The 13106-nt window shown below is 41.9% G+C and overlaps 1 protein-coding gene across 6 annotated transcripts in view; it reads left to right on the forward strand.

Moving 5' to 3' along the window:
- The window catches only part of LOC128886106 (beta-arrestin-2), a 39952-nt gene extending 27631 nt beyond the window's left edge, over nucleotides 1-12321 (forward strand). For 4 of the 6 annotated variants that reach the window (XM_054140682.1, XM_054140681.1, XM_054140683.1 and 1 more), the window contains 4 exons: nucleotides 2028-2171; nucleotides 5999-6085; nucleotides 6402-6548; nucleotides 7397-12321. In XM_054140682.1, coding sequence (XP_053996657.1) covers nucleotides 2028-2171; nucleotides 5999-6085; nucleotides 6402-6548; nucleotides 7397-7472 — 454 coding nt within the window. In that variant the 3' untranslated portion in view covers nucleotides 7473-12321. The remainder of the gene's footprint in view (nucleotides 1-2027; nucleotides 2172-5998; nucleotides 6086-6401; nucleotides 6549-7396) is intronic. The other 2 variants (XM_054140685.1, XM_054140686.1) reach the window with 1 other exon arrangement.
- Nucleotides 12322-13106: the final 785 nt, after the last annotated feature.

A 13106-nucleotide genomic window follows, 5' to 3' on the forward strand; every position in this document is an offset into this window, starting at 1 on the left:
TGGGGACTTTCGTGGATATGGAACTCCATCGGTGGTGGTCTACCTTTTTTATTTCCTGTACAAAGGTCACGTTCCCTCTTTCTGACCCTCGCCCCATCCACCACCAACCCTGTTCACTTTATTTTTCTATTATCTCCACGTCTGTGTCTTTCCACGATTGATATGCTGATCGCCGAAAACTGCTCTCGGTACATCCCTGTTACTTTCACTCCTGATCCTTCGCCCATAGCCCCTTGGAACCTGTATATTCCGTAGCCTGTAACGCAGTGTGACGCACAAGCTGAAGTTCCGTGTATTACACGCATTAAACGCGCGTGGGTGTGTATTTACGATCGCCACAGTCCGTGTCACGTAGCTTAATCATCGCTCTGTCTCTGCGTCGAGATTCGAATCGAGTCTTCGAATCTCTGGTCGCCAAGATTCTGGAGATCTCGAATGAGATTCGTGGAGATTTGGGGGTGGTTCTATGGTTACGACCACGTTGTGCGCTGAATCAAATTTAATTTTCTGTCAGACACCTTTCGAGGGGAGTAGTATTTGTTGCGCTTTCGAAGACAAACATTAGAGTTACATTGTTGATGGATCAATATTATTCATATTAACATCAAGGGATTATTTGAAGGATAACGTTTGCTGGGGAAGATTTGGGAAATTCATTGACGGATCTATAAGAGAGGAAATACTATTTTTATTTAAATAGATTGTTTTTCATATTGAGGTTTTAATTTCTGAGAATGTTAAGGTAGAGAGGGTTCGAAGAACCGAGTTACCCCCAAGTCTCTGTTCTCCACATTGATTTCAAATTAAACCATCGATAACTTTCAATTGGACACTTATTGCCTTTAGGCAAAGAAGCTATTATTTACTTTACGTTTCAACTCTTTCTTTTAGACTCATATCCGAACGAAGATATTTCTATACGAAGTAAACTCAATGTCTACATTTCCAAGTATAATAAATTCAAATATAATATTCGTAGAACTCGGAGACGATCTTAAAACAAATATTGGAAACATAAAACAAGTAATAGCTGTTTTTAAATTACACATTCGCGACTGAGGAGTTATTTGCCGAGGTTTAATTTGACAGCGTCCGCAGCCTAAAACGTTAGGAGAGTTTACGTTGGCAGCTTGCTCGTATGGCTGGCGAACGTGGCCGAATTTAAATTTCAAATGCAATTATTGCGCATCGTGATCGCGCGGAGAAAACGGTGGCCTTGAAAAATTGCAGTGCACTAACGGCTCGATCGATGCGGACCAATACGGCAATTATCGCTTCAACTGACGTTAATCTTCTTTAGTCAATTTATTCGTTACGTCATTTAATAATCACGGCTCATTAAAGGCTCATTAGACATTTTCCTCAATCGTTCCGCTATACGAAAGGATCCTGACGACTCCAGCGGTGTACACAGCGAGTGAATAATTCCACAATCCTGAACAAAAGATTTATTTACGCGTACTTAAATCGACCGAACTATCAGAAATAACTGCGTGGTATCTAGCAGCCAAATCCTACGAAGGTCATCGAAGACCCTTCCACTACTTTATGTCCTATTGACTAATCGTCTACCTGTAGTTTGTTTTGCGTCGCAACTCGCGTTCCATTCACGTCAATTACCCTTCGTGCGATCATATTGTACATTTCCTAGCTGCGTTCGCGTTTCCCAACTGACCTGACGTTATCGACGATGTCAAACCTATCGGTGTATCCTCTTGTTCGCATCGTCGATGATGTCAGAGGTGGTAAGCAACGTTCGAGATTACCAACCATCGCGAATTATCGAGAATCTCGAAGGTAAAGTCAATAAAGTGTACAGTCCGCTTTCAATGAAGTCACCCCCTCTGAACGCAGACGTTTCGATGAAAGTATACGTACGTCAGGGTTTCCACGAGAAAGACGCAGAAACCAATTTCAATGTGTACCTAGACCCGGTGATCGGATGAGCCGGATGAACCGGAGTTCCGAGATCCGGATATTAGGCCCGTGGCACGTTTACCTTCACCCTTGTGCTACATGTTTGCCAGGGAGGGGTGCCCGGTGGGGCAAGGTTTCACGCTGAGCAAAGTGTTCTCTCTGACACCGCTTCTCGCCAACAACAAAAATAAATGGGGGCTTGCCCTCGACGGCCAGCTCAAACACGAGGACACCAATCTGGCGTCCAGCACCCTGTAAGGAAAACCGCTGCTTGTCGATGGAAGTCAACAATCACGCCTGGATATATTTACACCCCGCCGCAACGAAAGTTTGGGTACACGTGTGCTCGCGACCAACAACTCCATCGAACCTACCTCTATAGAAAATGTGATTGTTAGCATATCTTCCTGGTACTTACCTGTTTTTTGGGACGAAGGTTCTTAAAAATTCTGCCTTTATAGGGCAGAACTCTCTGGGCAATTTTGTTCACTTTTTTTTTTGTGGATGAACTTAGAAACTTGAAAGTACAAGTTATACTTCGAAATAGAATGTTTACTCATTATGGGGTTGTTTTTTCCTGGAGGCGAAGAGATGGAACGAGTTCTTAACGAATAAACACTGCACCTTTCTTCAACATAAAATCTAATTAAAATCTTAATAATTCCTTCAACCAGTACCCAGTAAAAATGATCACATCCAGACAAGGATTCTAACCACACCTGCCGCCAACGACTATTTTGCTCCTGATTTAAATTCAGCTCTCCTTTTAAATCAATGTTTTTGTTTACTGAAATAATACATAGGGACACTGTGCGCGCGCAACGTCGCTGATTTAATCCGTTCACTCCGAAATAACTTCGATAAATGTTATTACGATTCGGATAACGTCTCCGCGACGTCTCTGTTTAATTTATCTTCCGAAGATCCCGTTAATGATAACCAAAATTGTTTATGCAGACGTTGTACCCAAACTTTCGATCGGTACTGTGTGTACGTGCCTCTGTTTCTCACTCTCTTCTCCTTCTCTCTTTCGCTATTTATACGAGCACGGTTGATCACGCGTGCAATCACGATTTCTCTGTTCGCGAAGCTGCGTGTGCCCGAAATTTCGGTCACGTGCGCTAAAGGAACCTGTGGCTCTGGCTGAGTTCGACGTTATCGACCCGCCTGTCGAACGCCAGACTGCTTTTTGATGCCAGCTTGTTGCCAAATATTCAACGCTGCTCGAGTCGTTTATTTCAACATATCGAAATCGCCGATACTAAACGTTCATGGATCTGAGAACTCAGAAAATTATTATTACAAGGTATAACGACTGAAGTACGAATTTACAGCGATCTGGAAACTCCAGGTCGTTTCTTCAAAATCTTGAACCGTTTTAATAATTGACATCGTTCGAATTACCGAGTTATCAGACCAATGTTTTAGAATCGAGTCGAGAAGCGGCGTTGCACTCTGAAAAAAGTATGTTAAGATTCGAGGGGACCAAGTCGAGTGTTTTCCTTGTCGAGGGACAATCTTTGTAGTTCGTCCCCATTGTAGCCGCGTCCCTTTCCACTGCAAAGTGGTCTGCAGTTACTCAAACTGCTCAAACTGTACCGCGCTGAACAACAATCGTAAAAAAGCTCGCGCGATTCCTTTTGTCTTTTGCCTTTCGGTGCTTGAGACGTAAAGAGTGTTTCAACCATCGCTTTATCAGGGTTCCCTTTGACGCTCGCGGGTTAATGTCTTCCTGGCTCTCCGTGTAAACTATGTCCATTACTCCGTAAACATAAACCAACGTCTCAGGGATTAACTTCGTCAGTATGGAAGATGACACCGACGTTGATGAGATCCTAACATATCTGGCGAATAATGAACGTGGCTTGCAAACATTTATTACTCCAACCTTCCATGTTACATGATACGTCGAGTTTATTCGTCGACTGAAATCGACACGCGTTTTATTACTACAAAATGAACCAGTTTCCGTTCTGCAGGGAGTAAACGAAATGGGAATTTTATTACGGAACTTCACGGAGGAAAAAAAGATTGCACCAAGTAGAGTAGCACCTGAAGTGGTATCGAATTTAATTTTTTCCAATTTTCCGCGATCGTCGAGGGGGCCGTTCGTTTCCATTCCCCGCGTCGCGAATGTAATATTCACGTTTTCGGGGGGTGTACACCCCTGACGCCAAACTTTTCAAGCAATTTTGCACGTTGCAAACAAACAGAACATCGCAAAATTGGCGAACGAAGCCAGATACCCACTTTCCCTGTTCAGCCTCAACGCTACGAACTTTGTTTTCCTGTCGACGAGCAAACAAATTGAACTTTACGTGGCTTCGAGTTACGGATGCCCATCGCCGCTGTAAAAAGAGCAATCGATGGCGTCGATATCGTAACGAAGATGTAGCTGGCGGCGTTAATTACCCCGCAATTATGCAAGTAATCGCGGCCAGCGCGAGATAACGACGACCATAATTCTACGATGTGACAGAAGAGACCGGAGGAGTCGTGAAAAATGGCGCGCGTTCCACCGTGCTCTGTTGGCATTCTTGTTCCGATTACTCTTTTGGAGAAATGGCTGACGAGTCTAGCGGACTGGCACGTTTAGTGATACATCGGGAAAGCGAGACTTTAGGCATCGCGTTGGCTGCTTGATAGAAACACTAGTGCGTATTTTTGGACACGATTTCTTCTGCACTGCGTCGAGAACCGGGATATGCGTCTCCCGCCGTTGGAAAATACGAAGATTAGATTTCGAGAGTCTTTTCGAGTTACTGATGGTAGAGTTACGCCGAAGAGTCGGTTCTGCTTCGTCGACACTGCTACGAATTGGGACTGGGACTGCTCGTTGGAATATTATTCGAATCCTACTCCAATACCGGGCTATTCGAGTACTATTCGTATAATAATATGACAGTACTCGAATAGTGAAATCGTAATGTTTGAGCAGACAAACGTTCAAAGTTCTAGCATCGATAAATCCAATATGAAGATACGGAAATAGTCCCAGCCCTACCACGAACCCTAAACGCTGTTGATCCGTGGAGAGATATGGTGAAAACGGACGAGTTGCATTCGACCACTGTGGAGGAGGGGATTGTCAATAATCGCAGCTTGACTTGCAAACGAACGCCCAGACAATATCTTCCTTCTGTAAATTCTGCTTCGATATTTCAATCTTAACGCTTGTAACGTATAAGAGAACTTAATTTTCCTTTCCGTTACTTTGGTTGGTATGCAAAGTAATACGATAACAAAACGTGTGTGTGTGTGTGTTCTTTGGTTTTATCGAGTTATTTTTGATCATCATCGAGCGTCGTAGAATTTATGTTTGAATAATGAAAGATGCGTTTGCTAAAATCATCAAGACGATGTGGTCGAAGAAGGACTCGAGATGCGTTCGCGTTTTAGAAAATTTCAATCTTGTTTTCTGGTTATTTATTCGACGCCCCTCCTTCGCCTACAGCGGTCACTTGCGAGAACATCGAATCGTACGAATTCCAAAGCGTGGAAGCTTGGACCGAATCGATATCATCCTACCCCTCCGCTTCTATACTTGTTCGAATGGACGCTTTGTACTTGTTGCTTCGGAACTGCATGATTCCGCTTGTATGGTCGTTTTTGAAGCCTTCCCCTGCAACCTGGATAAAGCTGCGAACACTTTTTCCTCGATTACTATCTGCAAACTCAGCTTTCGATTCAATCTTTTCATCTTCGCATTCTGGCTACTATTCCTATGATTTTCGCGCGCTTCTCATACGCTGAGCAGATGGGCAACATTTTTTACGCGAACAATGGACAACGTATTCGAATACCGTTTGTGGATTTCATTTTTGCGTTCGTTCCTTCGCGCGATTGTTAGCGTTATTAATAGCTTTTGTTCGTTCGGCGTGGAATTCCGTTTCGTTTCGTGAAATTCATCGGAATTTTCCACCGGAAATTTGTATTCGAGGAAAAATTTTGCCCATCGCCGACGTTGAAATATGTTATCGTAACGAATTACTGTGTAGCGCTAACAAAAGTGCATGCCGAGCTTGGAAATTAGAAAATTACATGGAAATCGAACGGCGATGGTAATTGTACTGTTTCGCAGTGTGGTGGATCCCTCGCAACGTGAGAACCTCGGGATTATCGTCCAGTACAAAGTGAAAGTGAAACTCTGCCTTGGAGCGCTTGGAGGGTAAGTCGAAACGAAGGAATATTTGTTTTAACAAGTAAAAAAAAAAAAAAAAATTCACTCGATACTTTTTTACATACAGTACGCAATCACTTTATCTCAGCAGCAATATTAACCCTTTGCACTCGAGGACCTTTTTCTGTTATTTTTTCTGCGTCGAACCTAGTGGTAATCGAGTATCACCTTTCGAGCGCAAAGGGTTAAATTTTATTTTCTCGAAACAGTAATTAAAAATAGAAGTCTGTGTGTGTTAATAAAACAAAGGTTTTATGTAAACCAGGAAGATGGTTATAAAGTTTGCCTCGCGTATTGATTACAGTGAATTAGTCGCGGAGCTGCCGTTCATCCTGATGCACCCAAAACCGGAAGAGGAGGAACCGACGCCATCCACCGCGCGTCCGAGCCCGACGCAAAAAGCAGACAGCGGTGAAATACCGCTCGACACGAACCTCATCCAATTGGACACGTACGTGGTTAATATTTAAGTACCGCTGTCGTGCTATTCTCGTCGCCCAAGAACGTGTCGATCGCTTCTACGAAATCATTCATCGCTGACGTACTATATTGCTGACAATGTGTCCCTTATTCAGCGGCTCTAATACATATTATTAGGAAACGCTTGGGAAACGTTTTCTCGAAAGCATGACTTATCCTTTGGCGATGGTGATCTGGTGTTAGACGCGTAGCCTAGTCTTCGTTAATTATCAATTAACACACTGCTTTGAGGTCTCTGTATTGCTAGACGAAAGAAAGATCAGTCCTGGTTTAAGGGGCATGAGGCCCCGTGAATAAGTTGATAGTACAAGGATTGTTATTTAGAGTAGTAGAAGCGTACAAGGGTACATGCATAGTTCATTTCATCCTCCAGCTCAGGAGCGTTAACTTTAATTTAAGTTTATAGAGTGAGATGTATAATGAGAGAAGCTTGCCTGAAATGTCTGACCCAGTACGATCCTCGAATCCTCCTTTCACGAGGACTGATCTTTCTCTCTGCAATATAGGTCCACGTCATAAAGATTCTACAAATCGAACTCGAATTTGTCAAGGTCTGATCGAAGGATGCTCGTATCCCGAGTCAGTTAGGTAATTTTTGTTACTTTGAGCCGATGTCCTTGTTCTCTACTCAACTTTCAAACTATTTCTTCTCGCGACGTTTGCTAACTGTCCTCGTAATCAGCTTGTTATAATTGACTCACAGTTGCGCTTGGGTACACGTAATTCATTCTTCCACGTGAAACACAGCTAAAGTTTCGATGTTGCACCATTATCAGCGGCTTCTACGTTTAAATTTCCGTGACTTTTGTCTAATTACAGAGAGGCTTACGGCGACGACGACATAATCTTCGAAGACTTCGCCCGCCTGAGGCTGAAGGGCGAGACAGAGGCCTGACCAAGTCGTTCCGGCACCATTCACTTGTACGAAACAGCAAAACGTCCAATGTTCCGAAACGCTGCAACGCCGACGAAGCTAATTTCATAAAACGTTCGATGGAAGTTGCCTCGCGAGACAGAGTACCAGAGCCAAAACGATCGAGGATCGTAAAATGCAGAGCAAAAGCTCGCTAGAGCCACCAGGTAACGAAGAATTAATTGCTAAGGAACTCGTTTCCAAAATATACCCTCAGAATGGTACTAATCGCTGCACAAAAAGAAAACGTAACGTGTTCTCTGAGAGAGATGCAAAGAAAAATCAGCGAACGAGCGCTCGTCGTTGGGGAAACGTTGCTCGTCATGACGGAGCGTTTACGCTTTGACGCATTTTATTCGTGACAAGTAACGAGGCATCAAAGACTGAACAACACCCGTTGAAGGAGAATATCCAAAAAAGAACCTTAGCCAATGACGTATTTATTATAGCTCTATCGATTACGAGTGACGATGAACGGACTTCTTGGGAATCACGTCGAAGACTATTCGACATCGAAACTAAAGTCTCTGGAAGGGACTGTAAACGGACAGATGTTTCTGTAACTTTAATTACATGGCCAGTATATAATGTAATGCAGCCAGTGTTACACGTTGATTCGCGCAAAATTTACTCCTATCGGTCGCAGACTTGTTGTAGGTGTTTACTGAGCACTCGGGGAAGAGAGGACGGTCGCCTTTGTCGAATCAGACACGTGGACTATTTATTTTTGTTTCTGTAGAATTATGATCTAGCTTACTTTGACACTCTGGTCAACGCACGGGAGAAGGTACGCGTTGTACGTTTCGTTTTGTTTCATCGTCTTAAAGAAGTAGACTCGGACAAACTCAGGGATAAAGAATTTGTCTGGATAGTTGAATAATAGAACAGTGGTCGAGCAAACTAAAATTATTTAATGGGATTCAGTGCATTTATGTTACATTTCTATGTTATTTCAAACGTTGGAATCGTTGGCGACAGAGGACGCCACGTCAGACTGGTCAAGCTGCAGCCTTTTCGAATATCAGACTTAGGAAGAAAGCAGCTGTAATTATAACTCAATTGATAGGAACCATAAACTGATCCCGTGGGACTCTACCTCCCTGCACTGCGTTCGATGGTGTTGCAATGCAGTAATTGTTGTTAATACATTTTTGTAAACGACCTTCCTTCTTGGCAGATCTGGTAGAGGCTTCTGAGCGTGAAATATGGTTTCAACGTCTTGCTGCCATATCAGTTGGTTGTATCAGATATATTAATTGGGGGTCTATCAAAGTTGCATACAGAATCAGGGATGATGACGTCATGTTATAGGGTCGTCTCTCAAAATCTATGCTATATGATCACTGAGAATCATAGTACAATATGTCAGGAAGTATTTGAGAAATGTACACCAACATATCACCGTATCAAGACCCAGATCGTAGACTGTAACATCAGCATAGCCATTAGTACATCAACAGAGGTCTGAATCTATACTGTGTCACACTCTGTGGTATCAATGACCTTGGTAAAGTCAATTTTTATGCTGATAATCAGTTGAAATCATTTTCTATAAGAAACAGCTCGCACGCAGAGACCTCTATCAAACCTACCCCTATGAACCATGAAGAGGCTGCCGAAATCCCAAGGGATCTCAAACTTTCCGTTTGGAAACATCGTCTGAACGACACGATCGCAATCTTTGATCTTTCGACCAGTGTTCACGCTTCAAGCGAACCAGAAGTCTAAAAAATAGTCGTGCCAGACAACAATGATCATGGCGAACAATTATCGATAGAATGCGTTACATTGACCGTAGATATATCTTTGTATTTGGCGTCTTACATGATCGAAGTTCACGTTTTAAGGATGTTTTTTTGTATTACCTAATATCGAACGACAAACACAGGTCGGATTTCTTTAAGGCGAAAACATCGCAACAAATTCAACGAATCCTACTTAAACGTTATATATACATATATACATATATACGTGGACATATACACACACATATACATATATATTTATATATATGTATAGATGTACGTAAGCCCTGCATCACTTGCTTAACGATAAATTAAGCAACGTTATAAAACGGAATTAAGATAATATTCCAACGGTTTTAGCTTTTACACGTTTATACCAAGTTCGAGAAAGCATTGGGTTTCTTGCGACGCTACTAATCGTACGATTTCGTATTCCTTTTTTATGTATCACGCTTTTGTACCGAACGAAACATTTATGGTGCCATCCTTATTACCTGGATTACCATTGGACATTCTTTTTTCGGGGGATTTCGAATGACGCGGACGAGAATGTCGATCAGGTTCCGTTTCGCGATCCACGAAGACTGTTGTCAAACTGAATCACCTGTTTTTTAAGCGAAGCGTCAATTCCGCATGAGTTTCCCTGGATCGTTTACGATTTGCGTTCAGTGTTCGTCGATGTAACAGTGATTCTCTTGCCGAGAGGCGGTACGAAACGAATCGAGGAAGAATTTAATCGAGGGGAGTGAGTCATTCCAGACGTACGTGTTTCGATGTGAACGCCTTTAGAAACACACGTGGAATATTAAATTAAGCTTCGAGTAGCAGATCAAACTGACTCGATGGCTCAAATGGCCGAAAGAGTGGAAGGTGATTTTGGACATTTTTATTTTGCAATTTATATTCCATTGAAAGCTCTCCTCTTTGTGCTAGACTGAAATCGAACTCAAAATCATCATCGAGCCACTGATCTGCAACTTGGAAACACTATACTTGTTGTATTAGCACGATTCAAACGTTAAGGTGTCCGCTGTCAATTAATCGTTACTTCGTCGAGATCATGACAATTTTTCAAGGGCGTTGCGAACGACAGCGAGATCAATGCAACCTGTGCGTGCCGACGAGTTTAACTTACAATTAACGCGATTGTGCGTCTCGAGGGGAACGACTATGTTGGCTCAAAACTGAAGAGACTTAGCCTGACAAGGAGTTATTTTTAAGGACATCCACTTTCGAAACGAAGAACGGTTCGCTCAGATTCGTTCGGGAGCCTTGCGGCCACGTTTTCTGTTGTAACGAACGAAAAGTCAATTGAACAGACCAAATGAATGGTAGACTTGTCATTCTCTTCAACTTTGACCCACCGAGATTAGCCAGGGCAACGCCGATCGTGCTCCTGACGTTTTAACGTTGCGCATGTATATACAGGAGGCAAGGAAGAATAGTATTTTTTATCGATTTAGCATTTACAGAGTGTTATTTAGGAGAGACTACCGATTATACCAAAGCCAGCATCTCTCTCTTCGATGTTTCGTAAGCGAAGAAGCTTCTGGGAGATTGGGAGGAGGAAGCGCGCGTGTTCCGCGCCAACGAACATAGTGTTCTCTAGAAGTTACTGACCGAACCAGCCCCCAGAGTTAACTGCGAATCTCCATTTAATGTTTAAACTACCTGTAGGTCGAAGTACGTCAACGTCCGTAAGCTTGGGGTAAAAAATCGTCAGGAACAAAAAGCATTCGTAACAGAAACAAAGACTACCACGTCAAACTACATTCGGAGACTTGTAACTCTCTATTAATTTTTATCTAGATCCACTTACTCCCTGTTTACAAATTGAATTATAAGAAATTTTTTATTCAAAGCTTAACCACCCTTTCAAGATTGCGACCCTAAGCTTACAGGCGCAATGCAAGGAAGCAAAGACGAAGGAACGGCATGTACAATACGCGTGAGAGTATATTTTATATTCGAGCGGATATTTTTTGTACGACAACCGAGATTCTGACGATAGTTGAGAATTCGGAGGACTTTAGACGAGTACAAGCTTGGAGTTAGAGGAGGGTTATCCTGACTGCACAAAGAGTACGCGTTGCTTTTCACGAGTCAATAATGGGGGTGCTGTTTACAACGATCGTTTGAAACGAGTGTCCAGTGTCGATCGATCGTGCTAATTCGTTGTAACGAGAAACAAGCCCATTACGCTTTCAATCGTTCTTGGATCGAGCGATACGATTCTGCCATCCTCGAGATTCGCTTCTTTTCCGTGTAAGCGTGATTCGAGTGTAATCGTGTTGGACACCGTCGATGTCGCCGACAGGACTATGTAAAGATGCAAAGACGCGTATTCGTAATAGGTTGTACATTATGTATGGAGTACGCTGAGCGCGTAGATCCACGCAGGGCATAATAGTTAGTTAAAGTTAGAAGCGATATCGGTTAGGAGAGGGAAAGGTGTTTCGTCCAGCAACCAAGTGTGTGTGTGTGTGTACGCGAACTAGGTCGTGAGAGCAGAGATGAACAGAATTTTATTGGAATAATAACAGTATCGAGCTATTTGTTAATTTTTATTATTCTCTAGAGTCATAGATGAAATTTCTATTAATTTAATGTCTTTCAGAGACTTTTTACGATAAATGAAACTTAACAAATTTAATTTATCTTTTTTGCCTCGCAAGCAGTGTAATTTTATTTTAAATTAAAATTCTTTTATTCGTTATTCCAGATTGTTATTCAGGTAAGAATTCTGCCCATCTCTGGATGAGAGTTGCAAATGGGTCACAAGCAGTGCTATTACGTGTAAATTCCGTTTCGAGCGGTTTAATTTATTCTCGAAGGTTCTATAAACGAGAGAAAACAAATATAAAAGAAAGGAAAAATGTGTCGTATAAAGCGACCGAATCATTCATTTTTGTATCAGAACAAAGTATTGCGAGAGAAACGAACATATTAATTAAGAGTGTGTATAAAAGAGAAATGGAAGAAGAGAGTAAATAGCGAGATACGTAATATATTATAATGTACATGTAAAAATTGTGTATTCTCATATAATAATAGCTGTAATAATTTAATAAATCCTGTATATCGGACTCTCTTGTGTCTGCCGTGGTCTCGTATTTATGTTTTAAAATATGCACTGCCTATGAAATTACTGTTATACTTCGTACTCAAAGTATTCGAAGAAGAGAGTTAGCGTGGGAGCTAGCTGCGGATATTCGGAAAGTTGCTCTGTAGTTTTAACGAAGCTGAGAAGTTTGAAGTTTAATTGCGTGTAAGTGAATATGGAATAGAGTGTTTAATTACTAAAATTTCTGCCCACTATATATACTTGACCGACTGTTATGAAAGTATTCTCAGGATTCTCGAAACGAGATTCATAATTGAAATGAAACCAGTGATGCGCCAACGGTTAAATCCGCTTTGATCTTATTCTCGTTTTGCTTTCATCCACGAGCAACAAGTATTTGACTTTGCGCCAAAGCGATTACTGATATCGAGCTTTCGGTGAACCCTGTATTACAGCTTACATGCTTCGACACTGTGGCTGGCTTTAATCAATAACGCAAAGCCTGTAGACAGTTTGTAATTAACCTCGAGCGTGCAACAGAGATTTTAATCCTGGAACTGATTCGTTTCGTTGTTTAGTTTTCATTTGTTGGACCACTGGATCTACTGAATAATACTGAAAAGAAAACAAATGTAACGTTTCTTGTTCTGCGATTTATTATTCCGAAATTTTAAGTAAAAATAGTTCGTTAGTAGCATAAAAATTTGGTGAATTATCTACTAGTATGCAAACTTATGTAATATACAGGGTTTAACGTGCGTCCTATCGTATCCTTTAATAAGGGCCTTAATAAACACACTTTATCGT

Source organism: Hylaeus anthracinus, unplaced genomic scaffold (assembly GCF_026225885.1).
Source record: "Hylaeus anthracinus isolate JK02 unplaced genomic scaffold, UHH_iyHylAnth1.0_haploid 11982, whole genome shotgun sequence".
Taxonomy (NCBI): domain Eukaryota; kingdom Metazoa; phylum Arthropoda; class Insecta; order Hymenoptera; family Colletidae; genus Hylaeus; species Hylaeus anthracinus.